General features: G+C 40.8%; 2 protein-coding genes across 9 annotated transcripts in view; one reads left to right on the top strand and one right to left on the bottom strand.

Annotated features, from left to right (window-relative positions):
- The window catches only part of ptprt (protein tyrosine phosphatase receptor type T), a 312417-nt gene that overhangs the window by 265672 nt on the left and 23103 nt on the right, over positions 1–23642 (bottom strand). The window lies entirely within an intron of this gene.
- LOC146518144 (uncharacterized) lies at positions 2874–22055 on the top strand. The gene is made up of 2 exons (XM_085159241.1): positions 2874–4848; positions 21944–22055. The coding sequence occupies exons 1-2, from the start codon at positions 3476–3478 to the stop codon at positions 22053–22055; spliced, it is 1485 nt and encodes a 494-aa protein (XP_085015367.1). The 5' UTR covers positions 2874–3475.

Genomic DNA, 23642 nt, shown 5'->3' with positions numbered 1-23642 from the left:
AGCTGAACTTGATTATTTCCATTTCTCAGTACTTCTACACCATATCACTGGGAGATGTTGTATGCAAATTAAAATCTCAACAGTAACCTGAGGTGGCTACAGAAACTGAATGTAGTTTTGATCTAGCTAAAAACTGTAAATGAATCATAAACATAAACCGAGGAACAAGAAATCAAAGGACGCACTGTATAAACTGTACACACATATATTTAATATGGTTTTTATTTTGCCTTTCTATTTCCAGTTTGGTGTACTTTGTGTGTTTAGAGCTCAGTTCACGTTTCCAGGCATACAAGTATGCAACAGGAAAGTCTGAAAAACACAGGTATGGCTTAATATATGAGTGTGTATGCCTGTGCATGTGTAGGCTTTCACTAAATAAAAGTGAGTGTACTTTACTCACACACGCCCATCTCTTAGTTAGCTTGAATTAAATCCACTGTCAGCTAACATGCCAGGAGCTTTAAATATTCCCATGAAGTCATTTAAAACATATGATATTATATGCTATTTGCTCCCATGGTCTCCTTTCACACACACACACACAAAGACACACACACACACCCCAAGGCAAACAAACTCACTGGCTATCTAAATGCCATTACTACCACCCGAATACGCTTGGATAATAAGAGAAAGGAGGCAGAGATTTGTTAGAGTAACACACAACTGGAACAGATGGATATGAAGTCTGTGTGTGTTCCACTTTATAAGTGTGAGTGTGAGACAAAGTGTTTGGTAGTGGCAGAGGTGAAATAATTCTGTTCATGCAACCAAAACTTGATTTGAAGAAAAAAGCCAAAGTTGCAAAGTGAAACGTTTTGGGATTTTGCCCGAGTCACATCAGCGGTTTTGTCTGGAGACACGAGGGAATGGTAAGAGAGAAAGGATGTTTACTATAAACACGGGTGCTACTTTTACAAGTACTTTATTAAAAAGGGGTCAAGTAATTTAAAACACGGAGGATACAGGTATGTTTATATACAGTAGCTCTGTGAATTGAAAAGCTTGGAGTTTCGAAAGTCAGCCCAGTGAAAGAAGCAGTGAACCTAGTGAACCTATGCTAAATCCAATTTATTTGTAAAGAAGAAAAAAATTGAAACTTGTACCAAAATACTGGTAGTCCAAAGGTCACAAGTTGTAGTTGATTCTGAAAGGTCTTTAGGAGGGATCTCCAGTGTTTGTATGAGAGCAGAATGTAAGTAAAAAGGAAACGAGCATAGAACCCTAAAACAGATGGAGTGCAGGTGTTAAAGATATGATCTGGTAACATGCAAATGATAATGATAAGGTACTGGTTTATGCAAAGAATTTCATGTAATTGTTTTGGTATTTTCATGTTTTGCATTCTTGAGTTCAGTGAAAGACCAAAAAAAAATAAGAGGTAAACAAATGAGCGAGTGAAATTTTTGTCAGTGTCTGCATTACGTAGGACTAATGCCAACATAGGGGCTACGGAGATGCGTTTGGATGCAGTCCTCCAAAAAGTCGTCAGCGTGTAGCCTGACGGCAATGTCAGTGTCTGTAGCTACAATACTGACTGGTTGGAAATTGGCTTAAACTGGAAACAGACAGACAGCTGAGCTAACAACATGAGCACAAGCAGTGCTGTGGTGAATTTTTCCACCTTCTGTCTCCTCTGGGGCAGCGGCTAAGCTGAAGGACTGACAACAACAGAAATACAAACAAGCGTAACCCACAGACTGGTTGTTCTACATATTCCTGACACTGGCGCCAGATAATAATAGCATTTAAACATGGATCTGGAAACCTCTGCATAGCACAGATACAGTACCTTGCCAGGTGCTTAAGCCAATTATTGAATACTCAAACCACTCTGAGGGAGCAGGAGACTCAGTGAATGACAGCAAATGATCAATGCATAAAAGAGTCAGGAAATGAATGAGGTACTTACAAACAGGCAAGTTAATAATTGAGGGGAAAGTAAATACGTGAATGAGCATGTTAACTGAGTAACCATAAATAATTAAATGAGGGAATAAACATATGAGTGTGTGAAGCTGTTTTCACAAATTAATTCTGGATGATATTGGGAGAATCAGTCTGAGACAATCAAACATCACACTAAGCACCGCTAACTGTCCAATCAAACTTTGCAGACATTTGCGTTCTCACATGCACATCAGTTGCATAATGGCTGCTGGGCAAGTGAGCCAATGAGCAAGCAGGCAACAGAGTAACTAAGTATCATATTACACAAATGTGAGAGGGAGGGATTAAATTGGTGAAAGGGTGAGGACATGAGTGAGGAAGCAAATATCTGAGTGAGTAAAACAACGGTGAATGATGAACGAGGGACGAGTAGGCAACGAGGGACGAATGATAAATTTAGTAACTGAGAGAAGTTAACGAGTAGATGACTAGAGTAGGCAAACTAGTGAAAAGCAGATAAGTGAGAGGATTATCAGCGGTTGCTGCTTTCAATCATACTTTCTTTCCAGTGTGTATGCGCATGTGTGTGCGTGTGTGTTAAAGTCTTAAGAGAAAGGAAGTGTTTTCCTGACGGGCCTATAGTGACTTTAATTGTCTGCAACATGAATCAATAAGAGACCTGCCTCATAACCTTAAGTTCTGCATGAAAGAACACAGAAAGCAACATCGCCACCAATCTGTTTCACTGGCTATCACACACAACCACAGACACACACTTCAAGCTTTATGACCACACACGACACATGAAAAAAGGCCCTCACATAAAAGCCAGCGTCTGCATGTACTGTGTGTCAGTATTGAATTTGACTGGACAGAAGGGAAACTGCAAAGTCAAAGTGGAAGCATCAGAGCATATAGGAGACCAACCATATCCGCATTGTCCACCCATACCCATTATTCCCATTTCATGACAGTTTGAAACTGTTAGGATGCCTGGGTCGTTGACCCAGGGCTTTTGAGTTTATTATATTATTTATAATTTCTAGTCTTTGGGTTTTCGTGAGTCATGTCTTATGGTTTGTCTTTGTGTAATCCTTGGTTGCTGTCTCCCCTGTCTGCTGTATCCCCGTGTCCAGTCTGTGTCTGCCCTGGTCCCACGTCTCTGTTCCCTCTGTTGTAGTGCCTGCATGTGAGTCTGTGTCTTTTGTTCAGTCTGTGTTTTGTGTTTCCTGTTTTACTTTGAAGGTTTCTGTCTCATCTCAGTGTGTTCAGTTTACGCTTCCTTGTCTCGTCAGTTCTGATTTGCCCCAGCTGTGTTTCCCTCCTGTTGTCCATTCCCTGATTGCTCCCTCTATGTATTTAAGCCCTGTGTTTCAGTTTGTCATTGTCGCGATCTACCGTTTATTTAGCTGTGTGTTTTTCAGTCCTTCGGTGTAAGTTTATTTTGATTTTTCCAGTTATGTTATATTTGAGTTTAAGATTAAAGCGGTTTTGAGTTTAAGTTTTGTCTCCAGAGTCTGCACTTTGGGTCCTTCTCCTGCCTGCACGCAGCCATCACATAACAGAAGATCGCGACCATAACATGGACCCAGCAGACTCCGTGTGGTATCGGCAACCCGCAGCTTCTGCCTTCCTCAAGGAGAGCATGAGGCAGGAGGCTAAGCATGCCCGGGAGCTCGAGTCACCTTTCTATGGTTCACGTTTGGCTTGGGGAGGGCCCCGCAGCCTCCAAACTGCCATGGCTACGGCCGAGCCGGCGCCTATGCCTCGGGCGATCAGATTGAGCACATGCTCATTCTCTCCAGTCGCTACACCTCCGCCTCCACCCCTGGATTACCAGTCCGACAAGAGGGTTAAGCAGCGGAGGAAGAAGGATTACTGGACGCCGGATGTTAGACTCACTCCACTGCAGTCCTTCGCTTCGTTTTTGGGTCTGCCACGTTCTGAGCTTCACAAACTGTCTGCTTCCTCATCGCAGCCTGGTCTTTTGGAGGATTCGCAGCCCAGTTTGCCACCTCCCACTTCCCGGAGAAAGCGACGCTCACGCGGTCGCCACTCTGTCTCTGCTGAGCCACTCCCCATGGTGAGGTATATTGACTGTTTTCATTCTGCTCCCTCTGAGCTGGAAAAAGACAATCATTTGCACACTGTAAATTCTGAGACTGTGAAAACTGTTAAGACTGTTAGACGTGGTGGTGGTAGGAAGCTAAGAAACATTTTAGAGGAGTCTGTGTTTGCTGAGCCTGCTCCTTTGCACCGTTGTGTTCCTGCTCCCAGGGCAGCTCGGGCCCAGCATTCCCCTGCACCTGTTTCAGTGCTTCAGGTGAGGGAGGCTGAGGTCCAGCTGGTCCCTGCTCCGGTGTCCAGGCCGGCTGAGCCTCTGCCTGTCGCTGCACCCATGCCAGCTCCTCGGGTGGGGACAGCAGCTGCCCAGCCATTGACGGTGCCTGTCCCGGCTCCCAGTGTGAGGATGACCGGGAACCAGTTAGCTCCGGCACCCGTACCTTCTCCTCGGGTGGGAGTGGCTGGTGTCCGGCAGGTACCTGCACCTGTTTCTGACCTCGCTGGAGGCTCAGGTGAGCCCGTCCAGCAGATTTCTTCAGGTTCTGGAGGCTCAGGGGAACTAGCTCAGCTTACTGCGGATCCACCACCTTACCCACCATTACTACCATCTTTACAACAGTCGATACATATTAAACTTCTCTCCGTAGCTCGGACTTTAGCTCACCTATCAGCTCAGTCACCTGCTCAGTTCTCACCTCAGTCATTTACTCCACCGCCTGTTCCTGCTGGAGGGTCCGAGGGGCCCGTCCAGCCTTCGCCTGCCTCCGCTGGAGGGTCCGAGGGACCGCTTCAGCCGCATGTTCCCGCTGTAGGGTCCGAGGGACCGCTTCAGCCGCCTGTTCCCGCTGGAGGGTCCGAGGGACCCGTCCAGCATCCTGCCTCCGCTGGAGGGTCCGAGGGACCGCTTCAGCCGCCTGTTCCCGCTGGAGGGTCCGAGGGGCCCGTCCAGCCGCCTGTTCCCGCTGGAGGGTCCGAGGGGCCCGTCCAGCCGCCTGTTCCCGCTGGAGGGTCCGAGGGGCCCGTCCAGCCTCCTGTTCCCGCTGGAGGGTCCGAGGGGCCTGTCCAGCGACCTGCGTCGCCTGCAGCGCCACCACCTGCGGCTCCCACACCATTCCCTGCAGCGCCGCCCTCGCCTGGTCCGGCCTCCGAGTCTTCGCCCTCGCCTGGTCCGGCCTCCGAGTCTTCGCCCTCGCCTGGTCCGGCCTCCGAGTCTTCGCCCTCGCCTGGTCCAGGTTCAGCTTCAGCCTCTGTGTCGCCTGGTCCGGCCTCCGTGTCTTCGCCTTCGGCGTCGCCTGGTCCGGCTTCAGCTTCAGCCTCTGTGTCGCCTGGTCCGGCTTCAGCTTCAGCCTCTGTGTCGCCTGGTCCTGCCTCCGTGTCTTCGCCTTCGGCGTCGCCTGGTCCTGCCTCGCTCCGTCTATCTTCGTCTGCGCCTGAGGTCCCTATGCCGTCTGGTCCTGTCCAGCCTGCTCGTCCTGCCCGGCCTGCTCGTCCTGTCCGGCCTGTCCGGCCACTTTCCGGGCCGATGACTGGACATCATTGCCGTTACGGACGGCCTCCTGACCTGCTCGGTCGCCGCCGGTGCCTCCCGCCCGGCCGGCCTCCTGACCTGCTCGGTCGCACCGGTCGCCGCCGGTGCCTCCCGCCCGGCCGGCCTCCTGACCTGCTCCGCCGGTGCCTCCCGCCCGGCCGGCCCCCTGAACTGCCCGGGTTTGGACTGTTGTGCCGTCAGCCTCCGGGCCGGCCTCCTGAACCTTTTCGAGACTGTTACCTGGGCCTCTGCGCCTTTCATGGGCCTTTTGTCTGTTTTCTTTTGGGCTGTTGCTGGGCCGCGGTGCTGTTGTTTTGTTCTGTTTTGGGCTTTTGCTCCCTGTATTTTTTTTTTTTTGTCTCTGGCTCCGTGTGTTTGTTTCATTTCGGTCCCTCCATCCTGTTCCCCCGCCGCCCACCCTGGTTGGGTTGTTTTTTGTTTGGGTGTTTCGGGTTGGGCTGTCTGGGAGCCAGCCCTTTAGGGGGGGATACTGTTAGGATGCCTGGGTCGTTGACCCAGGGCTTTTGAGTTTATTATATTATTTATAATTTCTAGTCTTTGGGTTTTCGTGAGTCATGTCTTATGGTTTGTCTTTGTGTAATCCTTGGTTGCTGTCTCCCCTGTCTGCTGTATCCCCGTGTCCAGTCTGTGTCTGCCCTGGTCCCACGTCTCTGTTCCCTCTGTTGTAGTGCCTGCATGTGAGTCTGTGTCTTTTGTTCAGTCTGTGTTTTGTGTTTCCTGTTTTACTTTGAAGGTTTCTGTCTCATCTCAGTGTGTTCAGTTTACGCTTCCTTGTCTCGTCAGTTCTGATTTGCCCCAGCTGTGTTTCCCTCCTGTTGTCCATTCCCTGATTGCTCCCTCTATGTATTTAAGCCCTGTGTTTCAGTTTGTCATTGTCGCGATCTACCGTTTATTTAGCTGTGTGTTTTTCAGTCCTTCGGTGTAAGTTTATTTTGATTTTTCCAGTTATGTTATATTTGAGTTTAAGATTAAAGCGGTTTTGAGTTTAAGTTTTGTCTCCAGAGTCTGCACTTTGGGTCCTTCTCCTGCCTGCACGCAGCCATCACATAACAGAAACAAGCAATCTAAATCTGATAACAAGAAGTTACTAAAATAAGTAGTTATTTGTCTCACACAAAGACATAAATTGTCTGATTTATGTTCTTTGTGAAGCTGCAGTAATTTTCTTCCACTTAACCTCACCCAAGTCAAGTAAACACAACACACACAGAGACATGTTTACAGCACAAACAAAATGGATATACACACTTGGAAATTGAGTTAACCCTGTTTGGGCCTTGACTGGCAACCAAAGTAGCCAGGTCTGTTCTCAGTTTAACATGGTTTGACCCAACAGATTAACAAGGCCTGTTCATTAGAAAGGAGGCCATCTGAGTCACCCAGGAGCTGAATTCTCTTAATCCCATTTGAGACAGAGCCATGGTGATTTGTAGAAACTAGGTAACCTTATTTTGGCATGGAATGAAAAGCAAGGTATCTCTGTTTTGGGTTTAAAAATGGTCTAGGCTATTTAAGATCAAGCTAAAATAGGTGCTGTGAATACTCAAATGTGTGGAATAGGGTTTGACTATTTTTGTCAAAGCCTCTGCGATTTCACAGACATGCTCAATGGTTCTTTTGATGCACCCGCTTGATGCAATAATCAGTTATGTATTGATACTTTTAAAGGACTCCTAGCCATCAAATTTAAAAGTACTAGCGTAAGCATGATTTTTTTTTTTTTTCAATATGCAGGGTTAGTATTATGAAAGAACCTATCTTAACCCCTTTTTTAACCCAAAGCTCTCTCTGCATCCACTTTCTTACATGAATTTTGTCAGATACAGGGATTCTGGGCAGAACTACCAACCACAAGCCTCAACACACCTCTGACATCTGACCAACATTTATTCTGAAGGGAAACGCTGCTTCCCCTTAAAGTTAGAGTATGAAATACAAATTTATTTTTAAAAAATGTCAACAATCCTTCCATTTTTTTTAATTGACGCTCACATGTGTACCACAAAATCAGCTTCACAGGAATTGTGTAGAGAACAAGCTAATTAATTTGTTAAAAGAAATGTCGTTTTCTGTTTAGTTAGTTGCACATGTCAGACATTGTTAACCAACAAATATTTACTATTTTAATAAGAAAAAATAATCTTCCGTTTAATAGCTAGTAAAAGATTAAATTGTATTTTAATCCTAGAATGTACATATATATGTGTGAATTGCTTTTGTAAAGCATTTTATGTTACAGCAGTCCCAGTCTATATGTCAGGGACTTTTACTGTGAAAGGAAGGGACAGGAAGAAACCCTTTTGGTACATGCCTAGAACAAGTTGGATATCTGGTATTAGTCAGGGAGTGACAGGTCTAATGTTCTCTTTAGACTACTGATTTGAAAAGGACTTCAGTGGGATTTTAATGTATTTGTTGCTGCTAGGAAACAAGATTGTGTGGAATTACATAAAGTACTGTAATACCTACAGTATTTTTAGATCAAAGAAAAGAGCTTAAAAAAAGCAATGTTTATCCATATAAATGAGAAACATACCTGATCTTGACTCATAACCCTCTCAGTAACCTTGGTGTAAAGAGGATCTGACTGTGCCAGATATTAGCAGCCTTGTGAGTCACAGTCATAAATATAATTTTGAGCTTTCCACCACTTTCCAATTGGTTGAATCACCATAACCAAAGCAGTGCATCATTATTGTTAAACATCCAGTTGGTTTTGTGTCAGCAGACATATGTGGGTTACTCAGCCACTTATTTCATGCATGTGACATTGACATAACAGATTGTCAGAAACCTCTAAACTTTTAAAATTGTTAGACAATCTGAGTCACAGTTGAGCTATTTGGAGAAAAGACACACATACAGGAGATAATGGTACCCAGTGATAGTCACACACACTCTCAGTGGAACCCAAAGCCTCTCAAAACCCCTCTATCCTCTCTCTCCGTCACACACACCTCCACAGGGGTACTGTAGAGTTTGTGAAATTCCTGATTTGGTCCTGTTGCTATTAGCATGCTAATCCTGCTCTGGATTACAGTGCTGTCAGAGCGCTGCATTAATAAACCACTTCCACCTCCACCCTGTTCACTCTTAAACTCACTTTCATGGTTGCACAGGCACAAACGCGTATTCCTCTGCTTTTTGACACTCACTGTAAGCAAAAAAGTGCACACATGTGCACAATGTCTTTGTCACAAACATGCACTCGCAGCACAGAGGAATGTTAATCCTAATACTCTCATTTACACTCTGTCATGTTTTTGGAGAGTTCTGATTCCACAGAGGAATTTAGAGCCACAGAGAGGAAGAGATTCCGAGTCATCACAATAAGCAGCACTTTGACAGGAGATATGAGAGTGCTGTAGGCAGTTTGTGAATACCCTGAAATCCTTATGGGGCATCAGAGTAGTAACTTTCAGATGTTTCTTTTTATTAAATAACAAGGTTTCAGAGTGAGGTTCACAAGTCATTTGACCAAGGGTCAGCGGTCATACTGCTTGTCATCAGTGCACCTCCATCTGCGATTAGTTGTGTGCCTTTAGTAATGTCAATAGTTCAACAGCTTGGGGGCAAAATCTGTCATGCAGAATGGGTACTAATGCAGTTTTGATCATTTAAAAGTCTGCACTTGCCTTTACCCAAACTTTAAAGTTAACGAGACTGTACGGCTCCAACTGGCCCTTTCAAGGGCACACACAAACACAGGGCCATGAGGATAAGCCCTCATACACACACACTCATCTCTAACACATACAGAGAAAGAAGCAGGCCAACAGAAAGACTGATATCTGTGCACACACAAACACACACTCCTGAATCCAGCTCTGGAGACTCTCTCACACACTCTCTGTGGTGCTCATTAGGAGAGGTAGCAGGTCCAGCCCTCCTCCTGGCAAAACTACAGGGTGGACTAACTCCCTCCCTGTCCTCCTCTCTTCTTCCTCTCCTCTTCTCCTGTCAACTTCAGCGTTCCTCTGCTACTCTTTCACTACTCTGTCACTTTCTTTTTCTCTCTCTGCATGTGTTTTTTTACTCTTCTTTTTACTCTCCTGTCATTTTTTTTACTTTTATATTATATTTTGCCCACATTTTCTTTGATTTTTCTTCTTACTACTACACTCGCTTACTGTTTCATCATTCTCGTGGTTTCTCGACTGCCCCACTTACCCCTGTCCTACACCTCTCTTTTTTTAATGCCAACTCACCTCATCCCTTAATTCCCTCGAGCAAGTTGTTTCTCTTATCTCATATTCTTATTTTTCTTTTATCCTGGACCTTAGTTTCACTGCCAACATTAGGGCTATCACCAAATCAGCTTTTTTGGCATCTCATAAATATAGTTTAACTGAGAGAATACCTGCCCTAGCAAAGTCTACAGAAGCTCATTCATGCTGTATTTCTTAAGTTGACTACTGCAATGCTCTTTTTATTTGCTTCCATAAAAAGATCTTGATGCTGCAAGAATTTTAACAAAATCCAGGAAGACAAAGCCTATCAGCTGCCAGCAGTGGCTTCTAATAAAATACAGGATTCAATTTAAAATATTATTTACTCATTATAATTCGCTAAATGGCTTGTACCCAAAATATATATTGGATTCTTGATGAATTAAGGTCTGATCTGAAATCTGATCAGTTAATACTGTAGTAGAGAAATGTGAATCTAAAAAGAGTAAAAGGCATTTAGCTGCTATGCTGACAATCGTTGGACTAACCGCTGAGGACAGATCGTCTCCAACCTTAGCTGCTTTTAAAAAAGCTCATTTAACTGAGTAGCTGTACAATCATTTTTATTACTGTTGTTTTCATTTTTTTAATTGTTGTTGTTACTGTTATTATTACTATTTCTGTCTTTTTTCTTTGTTTACTCTTTTATTTTTGGTTTTAATTTTATCTTTAAAGCATTTACAATGACTAAAGTGTTTGAAAGGTGCTATTAATAAACTTTAGTTTAGCAGTCAATTTCACAGTGGCTCCTGGTTACCTCACAACCACTTACTAACTGGTTGAGAAATAGACATTTTTCTCTAGCGACCACTAGTTGACAGGTGATCACCTGGATATATGTGCCTGGAAATTTAGATCTCACCAAAGCAATGTCTTACTATGTTCATTCAATATTTTTGACACTTGTCAATGTGTTTTGTTATATCTTGGTTAATTACTGAACTGTGAGCCTAAGCAGTCAGTAAATATTCATAATTCAGTGGATTTCCTGCTTATATTAGTAAAGCGTTAGAGGGAGACTTGCCATATTTTGCTATGAACTTTTGTCGATGTTGGACACCAAAGCTATGAATGCGTCAGTTCAAGTAATATTAGCAGACTGAGATTTGGAAATATATGTCTTCCTAAATAGGAAGCAGACATTTTATACCCAACATGAAAGAATCTGACAAACTGTGACACATGTCTCTGACACAGTGAAAGACGTGTAAACAAAATAAATATGAAAAAAGCAATACTTGTATAACTAACTTGCTCTGATCACTCATTTTCAATGCAAATGCAGCCAGTCACACGGCGCAATATGCTGCCACATATTTGAACTCGTGTTTGTGCCGAAGAACGAGTTTAACTGCAAGCATATTCTCATTGAAGTTTGTCAGCTACAATTTTCTTTGGGAAACATGTAACATTTATGAGCCACAATCAAGTCACTTTTTCAGAATATCTAATGTAGAGTCGCCAATACAGAAACGGAAAAATGTCTTGATGACAACTAAATTGTGGCTGCAATTACAGTATTCAGAAACACATTGTAAAGAGCCATAGAGGATGAGTCTGCACCACTTCTTAGCAAATGATTAGAACATTTTGTTGTTTGTCAAATCAAACAGAAAGGGGAAGTGATGGTGACATTGTTTTTCCAGCTTTTCTTTCTTTTTGGAAATATAGATTGTGACTGTCTGAAAACAAGCTTTGCTTTAAACTGTAAAATGTCTGTGAAGGTTCTCAGTCATCCAGGTCATCGTAGTCAAAGGAGCTTGCAAAGAAAAGCGTCTGGACTTCTTTGAGTTGCTTGAAGACGTTTCACCTCTCATCCGAGAAGCTTCTTCAGTTCTAAGGTCAAATGGTGGAGAGTCCCAGATTTAAACCTAGTGGGAGCTTCCCCCCACAGAGGGACAAAAGGACCCGCTGATGATCCTCTAATCGCCTGAGCCAAGGTGTGAAAATGGGTGTGGGTCCCAATCAGCCAGGGTTTCGGATGAGCTCATTGTTTCACAATGAGCTCCCTCTTTGGGGGGATACTCCCACTAGGTTTAAATCTGGGACTCCCCACCATTTGACCTTAGAACTGAAGAAGCTTCTCGGATGAGAGGTGAAACGTCTTCAAGCAACTTAAAGATGTCTAGACACTTTTCTTTGCAAGCTCCTTTGACTTTAAACTGTAAACAGAACTTTCTTATTGTTGCTGTGTGTTGCGTTTCTGCCTTTTTTTTTTCATTTTATTTTGAAGCATCTCTTTCTATTTTGAATTCAGTTCAATTCATTTTTTAAACTGGCGCAAATTAACAATAAAAATAACCTTAAGGCGCTTCATATTGTAGAGTAGAGAATCCACAACATCAAAGAGGAAAAACCCAAAAATCAGATGAACCCCTGTAAGTAAGCACTTTGCGATAGTGGGAAGGAAAAACTGTTGAAATGATGAAGATACATTGCTCACACACCGTGACTTATTTACCTGTAGACATCCTAAATTCCTAAATTCGAAAACAGGCATAACCCACACCAGATTTGAGTGTGCTTGTGTGTGGAATATCCGCACAGATTTTATAAACTTGAGCGTCATGAGCAGCAAAAATGCAGTCAATGCATTCTAGAGTAGCTAATCATTTTGTTTGGCCAAGTAAGTAAGTAAGTATTCTTTATGATGGGGGGGTGTGCCGGATGTATTTATCAATTTAGTGCAGCCCAGGATAAAAATGGTCTCGCTCTGTTTTGTTTTATTTATTGAACATATAAGGCAGAAAAGCTGTGACAGACGGAAAGGTGGAGACGAAAGAGCTGAGCTAATCAGTTAGTTTATCAACATCCCATCCAAGAATTTGAAAATAACGGCAACATTCATATTATCACTGAGACAAGGACATCTGCTCCGTCGTGGTCTGCCTCCAATTTCTTGATGTGTTTACCAAATGATTTCAGTCTTTTTTAGACCCTGCCATTCCTCTCTGGCCCACTACTCACGATGAGCTTGCTTTCTAGCACCTGGCACATAATCCCTCCAACTTCCCGTCGTATAACACTGAGTCAGTCAGATTCATCTTACTGTGTATGACTCTATGTTCAAACTGGAAGTCACTTGTGAATACTGCTAAACCCATTTCAGGGTTTTCAAAGAAAGCATGTGACCCTCAGGTCTTAAGATTCACAATAATTTAAGAACTACATTTATTATGGAAATATTGCTTATGCATGATTAAAGACATATGGTGTGACTGACCTTGACATTTCAAACTAAAATTAAATTTGTGATTCATGATCATATCTATTTTTAAGCCAGCTGTTTTGACTGCTTGCAGACACTGGAGCTCGACAAAGGATGTCTGATCACCATTAAGATTAGTATACACAAAAATACATTCTAGTTAACACTTTTGTGCTTGACCTTTGATGCATCGCTGCCAGTTGGTGAAATTTAACAGAAGACAGAACAGTATGGTACAAATATCCACTGTATTTTAATTGTTATGAGCCTATAATTAAAATCACATGAATGTCAATGCCAACTCAAACGCATCCCTTTGAAAAAGTATTAAAGGTTTCCATTAATGCAACTGCCCTGTACTTATTATTAAAATAACCGCTCTAATGCTTACACATAGACACAAAAGATACAATTTTAATGTCTCGTGAGTTCGAGGTTTTCACTTCACAGTAACACTCACCACACACACACACCACATGGCTGGCAAATACAAAGCACATCTACTCCACATGATTTACCCTTGAGCAAAAGCCAGTTTAATCCCTGTAAATATTCATAACAGGAATGTGTAGGTTGAAGTGGCCCTTCACTCACACCTCTGGCAGGCTTAATACTTAATTTAAATTAGCTGGAATGCTTAAAGCTCCTCTTAGCAATGCTTTAAGCCATGAACATCACTGAGCATTTAGTCCACTTCAAATTGTGAAACTCACATAATAGCAGATAGAGGCTGTGTAGGTCCTCTTTATCTCAGTCAGTAGCTTTTGTCCTGTCTTGGACAAAATCTAGAGTAACTGATGGTAGATTCAGACCAATTTCCACAAGAAAGTTACCTACTGTTCCCAATTTTTTCTTTCTATTAAATTCTGCATACATTTGTTTTTGGTGCCCACTGACCCCTTCTGATTTCCATGAAGCATGTGCACACATCTGTTTTATGCAAAACAGAACAGTTAAGTTTGAAAAGTGTTGGGAAAAATCAGACACTTTATTTCATATTAGCTTCTCTTCAGTGGCTCACTATTAAATCATCATTAAAGTCATTTTTGAGGTAATTTAACAGAAGAAAACGATAGGATCATAAACATATATTGATCATAAACATATATTGATTAGTGTCTTCCAACAAATTAATGCATTTCAAATTGCATTTCAAATTCAGAATGAATCCATGAAAAGAAATTGAAGTGGGCGCCGGTTTGTGAAAGCCATCACACCATCCTGAATACACTGGCCGAGATTGACAATGCTGTTCCACCTACTTGCATTTTATGTGTGACTAGAGACCAGCCACATACGTAGTAAGTTACTTTAAATTTAAAGAACTAACTCTTAAAAATGACTTCTGGAGATAAGCCTTATGGCCGGACAAGATGAGAACTTTTATATCTGGAGAAAAGTTCTCGTCATGGCTGACCATAAAACTTTTCTCCAAAATACATTTAGCTTATCCATGTGGGCAGCTGCAAATTCCAGTTGAGCTTGAAGGTGTTGATTTTGGAGCAGGAGCTGCTTTCTTGATCAGCATCCTCTCAGGCAATGAGGATGGAAAACTCATTTCATTGCGGACAGTAATGCTGGTATTCCAGCAGTTTCCAGTTCACGGCATGCTGGAGCCTTATTGGTTCTTGGTTTTTTTTTTTCTGAACATCCTACATTTTATTTTATCTGAGGGTGACAGTTTGGGTCTTCTTTGGTACCCTGGCAAAGTGGGGACACATTTAATAACTTGTTCTTAGAGTTGTTTTAACTGATGATCCTGGAATCTGCAGTTGGTTAAAATTGATGTGTTAAACTTTTATAATGGACTTCCAAATGCCCTGTCATCAAGCCTGTTCAAAATTTGTGGACTTTGCTTAAAAGCTGAGTTTATGCCAAGTCTACCAATTCTGCCAAGAAGAGCAATATCCAGCCAGAACTATGCCAGAAGCTTGTTGGTGACTACTAAAAGCATCTGGTCGAGGTCAAACTTGTTAAGGGACATTTACCAAATATTAGTGGGGGTGTATGTACCCTTTTGACCTTGTATGCACACTTTTGAGTGTATGATGATGTGTTTGTAAAAAAAAAATCTCACCACAACTGCATACAATTGTAGTAAGTAAGAAAAAAAATACAGAATATGAATTTTTGACTACAGAATCTCCACCTATTTTCATCTGTGTCAACCTACAAAACATCGATCCGTTAATATAGTGATAGCAGTACTGATTGTAGAAATGATAAACACACACACACATATGCACACTTGTCCAGTTTTTCATCAGGTAACCTGGGGTTTAACCTGTTTAAACTGAGGCCTGTTCTTTCATCAAAAGCAGATTAGCTCCACACACACATGCTCACACACACATTGACCTGCAAGACTGGTCATGGTAAAATATTGACACACACATATTGAGTACCTAGCTTGCATACTCAATCTCTCTGCAGACTAACGTAAAACAGTTATATACATAATGTATTCCTTCTCCCTCCATGACAAAGATTGATTACAATCAGGGGATTTATGGGAAAAATTAGCCAAGCTTGCTCCTCTCAAGTACACAAACACACACTTACACCCATTTTGTTTTACTCATTTTATAGGGACATATATCTGATATCTGTTTACAGACTGACACTCTGGGGAGACCCTATAATTTGAATAAAATGAAAACGACAATCTGTATTCCAACAAAAAGGGGGGAAAAGCTACATTGTGCATGAAGGCACATATAAATACAAATGCCTGTGAGGTCATCATTTGTGGTCATGCACCTGCATAAATCAGTGTTCGTTGTCTGAATGTCACTGTGTGTTTTTGTTTTTGTGTGAGTTTTTACTACCTGGGGTCATGTTTTTGAAACCAGGTCAGCCTTTCACCCCAACAAGAGAGCAAGGACAGGCATACCCATGGGCTCCTATGTGTGTTGTTATGTGTGTGTGTATTTATAGTAATGCACAGGTGCACAACTCTCTGACATCTCCCCTCTGCTTTTTCATTATTGTCCTGATTTTATATGTGGATGCATTGCTGTGTCTCTAAAAGTGTGTACTGTCCTGTGTGTTTATTCTCCCCAGAGCCTGCCATTGGCCTATTTCAGACTGAAATGTTACATAGTGATGTTTTTTTTTTAACTCGATCAGAGTCCAGCTAACCTGTAAATGACCTTGGTCCAACAAAACTAGCTGGACCTTCCGCTCAAAAATAGTTTTTCATAGCAGGTGCACAAACATTGAACTGATGTGGATGTAGTGGGCCTCTTTTTCTACAAGAATGAAAATGTGTTTCCCTGTCACAGATTCAGATTTAGATATTACATGAGTACAAAATATTAATGTCACATTGCTCCGTGTAAATTACAGTCTATCAATGTGATACAAAGCAGTTTGAAATCTCGAAGTCTTTTGATCTTGCATCACACGGATTTAAAAACAAATACCAAAACCTGCGATCGGGAAATGCTTAAAGATGGGTCAGAATGACTACTGTCTTGGTTTTAGGTATAGACTGAAAAATGACCTTGTCTCTCTGAGGGTACTGTAGCTGCTTTTCCTCTGACCCTGCCAATCATTATCCCAAGGGCTTTCTGACTTAAATGTAAACATATGTCAATTGGCTTCTGAAGAAATAACTGATGCATTTCAATAACAATGACTGCCTCAACTGGGATGGTCCTCGCAGGCTTTCTGCTGTGTGGATTTCAGCAGTGGCTGAATACAAAACCAGCATGTCAGTCTCCTGCTGGGAAACTCTCATCCCCGGAGTTTTTCAAAGAGCCAATCCCTTCCAACTGCTGTATTTGCCTTGAGATTGCTGGTGCTTGAATTTGTCAGAAAAGAAGTTTTGCTCTCTTCCTTCATTCCTTTCATTATGCCCCTGTGTGTAGATATAAAGTTGGGTCTAAGAAATACAAGCCAAGATGGGGCCATAATATTGACAAGCTTGTGTGCGCACCTTTATCTAAAATGCAGGCCAGTGGCCAGAAAGAAGACTGTGATTAATGAGTCTCTCCGTCAGAGATGCTAATCACTTGCAGCTACACACTCAAAACAAGACCTGTATGTGACCTGACTTCTTAGTTAAAGCATTCAGAAATGTCTTATCACTTTTCCTCTTTCTAGACATACAGTCACAAAGGCAACTTCTGTAAATAGGAAACTAGCTGGTAACAAATGTTGCAAATTATAGGCAAACATTTTAAGAAAACCTAGTGTGTGTATACACCTTCCTATGCGTGGATGATACTGAGATAGAACTAGTTTTAGTTTTGTGTGTGTGTGTGTGTGTGTGTTTGTGTGTGTGTGTGGGGGGGTCTTCATGTTGGTGCATGTGTGGCAAGGTGGTAGAGGGTTAAGCAGGGGTGAGGGGGCAAGATGACTGGCAGTTGGTCTGGACCAGGGTGGTCGGCTGGAACAGGGCTTCAGCACAGCCCAGTAGACATGGCCTCACACACACACATTCACACACAAAAACACCCATAACAGGCCTAAACACATGAGCATGGAATCACTTTCCCTTCAGTACAAATACACACACACAAACACCACTGGGACCTCTCCTCACCTCAACTTGTCTCCCTTTGACAGCTTTCAACAGTGGTCAACACATTCACACATACACACATATACAGAACACACAAGAACAACACACTGAACTCTTGACAGATACATCCTCCCACTCTCCTCCCTGTCACAGTGCTGGCTGCCTCACTACCTATGCGTGGACATACACATACACACATACTGAAGGACAGCTTGGCTCTTGGTCAGGTCAATGGTTCGTGCTACAGAAACACCTCAACTTGTAAAAGCCAGAGGATACTTTCAGTCTCTCTTCACACTCTGTTCATTTATCTCCTGCTGTAGTATCTCTCTTTTTCTCCTGCTGCTCATTCTACGGCACAAAAACGAGCCTTAACCTCTTTTTTCTTTCCAAATATTTGTAAAATTCATTCATCATTATCATTATCATCATTATAGTAACAAAAAAGCTTGAACTTCATAAGACGCCAGATGGAGTATCTGCAATGTGTAACCTATAGAAGCTTTGTCATTTGTTCAAACTGCATGTGAGCAAAGTTATTATGTGTAGACACAACCCTGGTCCATCCCTTAGGTTAGGTGCCTGGTGCTTAAATGACTAATAGGTCAGTGTTAAGTGGCTTAATAAAAAAACATGGTCAACTACAAGGGTTGGACTGAAAATCAGTACAAAGCTGCCAATGTGTGAAGAAAAACTTTAAAAACGGGAAGTCCTTGGAAGGAAAATATGAAGAATAGAGGGATGTCTTAAGACTTCTGTACAGTAGATTAAGTATATACACAAAGTAAATATGGAAGAAAAAAAGGGGTCCAGGGGAGGAGGAAGAGGTGGTGGTAGAAGAAGTAGAGGAGGAGGAGGTGGAAGTATGGAAGCTTGTTTTTGGCACTGAAAAGAAAGCCATCATTAACTCAAAATTTCCAACTAATAAGTCAAAATTTCAAGTTAATAATCTGACATTTTGACTTAGTTCAGGAGTTACATGACACACCTTTACAAAGCTTCCTGACTGGCAGAACTAACTTGAACTTTCTAGTTAATTTCTCAAAATTTCAGATTATTAACTTGAAATTCTAAAATGCCTACTCCAAAATTTCATGTTATTTTCTTGAAATTGTATCTTATAAACTCAAAATTTTGAGATACATAACTGAAAATTTCAAGTTATAGCTCCATCTAGTAGCCTATTTTCATTCGTTCTCCTAAAGAATCTCCTGTTCCAGTTCCTCATTGCACCCCACAAACATTTACATCACAGAGCCTAACATGGTCACGGTATATTCAATTCTCTCACCGGGTTTTGTGGGTTTTGAAAAGAGGCTTTAAATAATCTAAACATGACTGATTTAGATGAGGTTATGCTCTTTTTGGAACAAAGAAAAGTGCCACAATTTCCAGTCTAGTGGAAGAACATAAAATAGAAATGAAAAATTAGGCCTTGTGGAAAAAAAAGAAGAAGAAGAGCAAACAAAATGACCTTGTGTCAGTCTGTGATTTTTAAAGTTCCAGTTTCTTTATCAAAGAAAACTATGTTTGTCTCTCAAGGGAGGTGCTTGAAATGCATAAATTAAGAACAAATGATCAAAAAGGGGATAAATGGGCAGCTGTAACATGATTGGGCTGCTAATCAAAGCCAGCATTTTCCACTATCCATCAATGATAGAAAGGCACCAAAGCCTTGAGAAGCTTTTGCAAAGTAACCCTTACTTTGAGTTTGAAAAGGGGTAGGAGGACAAGAACAGGGCTTTCAACTCACTGAAACCACCCCCACATGTAAACACAGGCATTACATTTTTTTAAAGCAAGTGTGGAAAAAAGTTGAACCGCAAATACAATTTGAAGGTGTAATTCCTTCAAGCAATAAACTAATCAATATGATTTTGATTTATTATGTGAATGCGAGCAATCAACCTTTGACTTCTTTGAAAACAGGATGCAGATTTTAGAAAAAAAAAAGAAGCCCAAACTCCTTCCACCATACATCCACAAACAAACAGACACATACAGATTTCGACTTCCAATTTTAGAGCCTTATGGTCACTGAGTAGGAATAAGAAAGGGGACGAGTGCATGCATGTGTATTTGTACAGACGTGTGTGTTGATGTGAATGCACGTTTGTGTGTGTGTGCACGTGCTTGACAGCCGATCTTTAGCCCCATTAAACTATCACCTTTCAAGGCTATGGACTAACATGGCCTCCCTCTAGCAGATGTCTTCACAGTCATTAACGTTTAGCATCCAACCATGCTAACAAGCTAACAAGATGTTATGAATAGCATTGTGTCTTCCAGTGTTTTTTTTCTCATTTAGCTTAAATCTTTTTTTGGGCATAACATGTTTCTAACTATAAAATGACTAAATGACTTTATTATTTCAAAGTTGTTACAGTATTGTGTCATTCAAGTGTGTTGAAAAGAGATTTGTGGTTCTCTGTGTAGCATTATAACCTCAGAATTTTATCAGCTGTGATTCAGTAGCATCATTTTTATTAGCTTAACTATTAACTGTTGTTTTAGTGTTATGCTAGAACGAGTAATATTATACTACTGTTGTACTAGTTAAATCTTTGTGCACTCAAAATAAAATTAAGCAAAAAATAGCTTTCCTGATAAATTTCTTTAAAGAAAATCATGCAAGAAGAGTAGTCACCTTGTCGTTACTTTTATTTTCCTGGATTTTTTAAATTGCTCGTTTGTGCTTTGTTTCCCATGAACATGTAGATACATTTTCATTGTGTTACTTTATCCAAATACAATGAACAAACTACATAATGTCTATTTGGCTTTTATTTAATTTATGGATTATTTTTGTGTTTGGAAGTTTCTAATGACATGTAAGGTTAGTGGTATTATAGAATGCAGTACAAAAACTTTAATCTCTGAACCAAGCCTCCAAGGTTTGTTGATTTGTTATCCTTTTAATATTTAACTTGTTAAATTGATCTTGTTCCTCATACATCAATTATCTACTCTGTCTGTTCTATTAATTATGCTTCTATAATGTGGGAATAAATCAGAAAGGTATCTCATTTCTTGCCTCCATATCTTTCTCTATGTCCTTCCATTTCCCTGTTGTGTTGACAAAAATTCAATAAACCTCTATAATGTATTTGGCAGAAAAGCAAACCGCTCTTACATTTTCTATATACTGCACATTTAGGTATTAAAAATTTCACAAAAACCTTGCTTTGCCCTTCAAGGAGAAAAAAAAAATCTATGTGACTTGGAATGAATTATCTACTTACAAACCACAGCTGACTGAATCACTCAACATATTCTGTCTAGAATGCCAAATATTCTCTACATTTATTATTTTAGCTTTTGGGTCTAGCTTTTGTTTCGGTAAATATATTGGCAGATCAGGTGGAGTGTGACAGAAATAGAGCTTGATTACATAGTACCACATTACATCAAAGAAGTATCTAAATTTCTATGTCACAAAAAAAATCACATCAAAATTCTAATTAGTTCAATTTTCATTAAAACACACAATACTACGCATTTATTTAAAGTAAACTAACAAGTAGAGGCATTGCTTTGACCACAGGCTTCTTGAAGAAAAACAACCCACAATGTCAAAAAGTCACATTTTACACAGTGTAGAAAAAAATACAATCATAAATAAAAAAAGATTAAGCAGCCAAATTGTGATAAGCACTTGTACTAAATAGGTATTTAACAAGAGCAGAAAAGAATTGACCACGCATTTTTATAATTCATTCCATTAGCCTTTGCTCATTTGATACAATATGACAAACACACACACAGGCACACACAAACCTAAGAACCCCCTACCAACATAATTGGGCTCAACGATCAGGGCTGTTAAATCTATCATCTGTGAACTGGGCACAGCAGTCATCCATCAACACACTGCCAGCTGCAAATACTGTAGGCAGCATTACATCTATCTTTCCGTCACACAGAGATACACATTAAAGTATCTAAAGGAATGCAAAAAAGTGCCTGCATGTACAAACAATATTTTTTGCTGAAAACATGAAAGCACATGAATGTATCACTATACATTTTTGCTAACTATAATCACATTGAATCCATTCATTTTCTTAACTGTTTATCCACCTCAGAGGTTGCAGGTTCCAGGGGGAGTGGAGTATGTCCCGGCCAACATAGGGCATTAGGCAGAGTACAACCCAGACTAGTCCATTAGTAAAGTACAAATAAAAAACAAACAACCATTCACACTCACATTTAATTTACAGCCTATGTAACTGAAGGGAAAGCTGTACACAGAAAAGTTCAGCCATCCAGTCAACTTAAAACAAAAACCTTCTTACTGGGAGATGACAGCCACCTATCTCTATCTAAAATCCAGGCCTATAACATCTCTTTCTCCCAGCCCAACTTCCATCACCCGATAGTCTGTTACATCCATGCTATTTCTCTTTAAATTTTCATTGTTCTCATTTTCCTTTTCTCTTAATAACATAATTTTTTGTTTCTTTCCTACAAAGGAAAGATACAAAGGATACAAAGGAGAAGGAGTATTGTGAGGTGTTGAGAGAAACGCAGAAAGAGAGAAGCAGAACAGGTAGAAGCCAGAAGCAAAGAGAGAGCGATCAATAAGTCAGGTCTAGTTTATCAGCCTGTATTAATGAGAATTAACCTTTAACCTGCACTCTCAATGACATGCTCGCAAATACAAACATGCAGCAAATCCCCTAATTGCAAATGTCATGTAGCTGCAAGGTGTTATTGACACCACCTTATTATCAACTATTTGTGGATCTGTGTGTGTGTGTGTGTGTGTGTGTTTCCTATTTGTGCAATCATTCCAATAGTCAGATTTTGTTACACTTTTGTTGTACCATTTCTTTTTATTTTTAATGTCCAACCTGTATGGCATAAGTTGATACAGTCCGGTAGTATTCACAGAGTATCAAATACTGTTTTTCTGCCACACCATTAGTGTCTGTATCTAAGTATACTTTAGTGTCGACACAGGGTTAACACTGAGACACACCAAACCACAAACCTTTTTTAAACCTAACTAAGTAGTTTTGGCACCTAAACCAAACCAGTGTGAGAATCTGGTGACTGAAGGCACCAAAGCCAGAGAATACCGGCTCTCCTTTACTAGTATATGTGTGTGAAAATTCTTTTTCTGTGGAAAAAACACAACATGTTTACAAAGCTTTCACTGGATTAACAAAACTATTTAGTTGTAACTATTGCACACATGTACATTACTAAATCAGGATGATTCGGAATCAGAAGTATTGTGTAATTTGTCATTTGCATACATCTAAATGCTCCCATTCCTCGATATTACATAACATGTTTATCTCCAAGTGAAGTGTAAAATATGGTTCACCAGAACGATGGTCAAAAACCAAAAAGCGACACTGAGGCTGAAAACTGTAAACAATAACCAGTAGTAGTAGTACTAGTGATATTAGGAGTAGTAAAAGTAGTAGTAGTAATTTACAGCCCCATTATAACAATTTGTTCATGCACATGGTAAGAGGCGTATGAAGAAGAAGTATGAACAAATCCACATTCAGAAATATTGATAAAGTAAAGATTTCTGCATGAGAAGCTTGTGCATACAATTTACACACTGAGTAAATGAAGGCCATTGTATTCACATCTCTGCTACTCCTGCAATTCAAAGAAACTGCAGAATTTGACAGCCTGTAGTGAGAGTGCATATGCTGATGCATATGTTTTTTATAGTTTCCTATGTGGATAATCATAGTTCAACCACAAAAATATAAAAAAAAAAAATGTCTGTAATCAGCAATACTTTATTAATAATGGTAGAGTTACTTGATGTTACTAATTAATACAGAGAGAAATGGATGCTCACAAACACACAAGCACATACACGTGTGCACAGGTGAGCAATGTTCCATAGCACATAAAGAAATTACAAGCAGGTATGTGTGAAAATTAATTATCATATTTCTACACACACACACTCACACACACACACATTTTCCACCAATCACTTAAATGAACCACAGAGCGAGGTATAATTACTATCTATCCTTTCCTCCCTTGCTCTCTTTTTTCAGAGTCTCTCACTCATCTAAATGCTAATGCAGTATCTAACCTTTATGCAGCCTAGCTAAGCTAACAATTGGCTTTGGCTGTTGCATGCTCTTTGCCGCCAAACTACATTGCAATTAAGAGAGAGAGAGAGAGGGTAAG

Source organism: Neolamprologus multifasciatus, chromosome 5, assembly GCF_963576455.1.
Source record: "Neolamprologus multifasciatus chromosome 5, fNeoMul1.2, whole genome shotgun sequence".
Classification (NCBI taxonomy): domain Eukaryota; kingdom Metazoa; phylum Chordata; class Actinopteri; order Cichliformes; family Cichlidae; genus Neolamprologus; species Neolamprologus multifasciatus.
Note: the sequence above shows the minus strand (reverse complement) of the source record. Positions and strands in the feature narration are given on the sequence as shown.

Bases quoted from the DNA above. Each gene is read 5' to 3' on its own strand.
- LOC146518144 (XM_085159241.1), top strand. From the start codon at position 3,476: ATGGACCCAGCAGACTCCGTGTGGTATCGGCAACCCGCAGCTTCTGCC. The intron at 4,849-21,943 runs GTCCGAGGGACC...TTTCCTACAAAG, and splicing joins CATCCTGCCTCCGCTGGAGG to GAAAGATACAAAGGATACAA.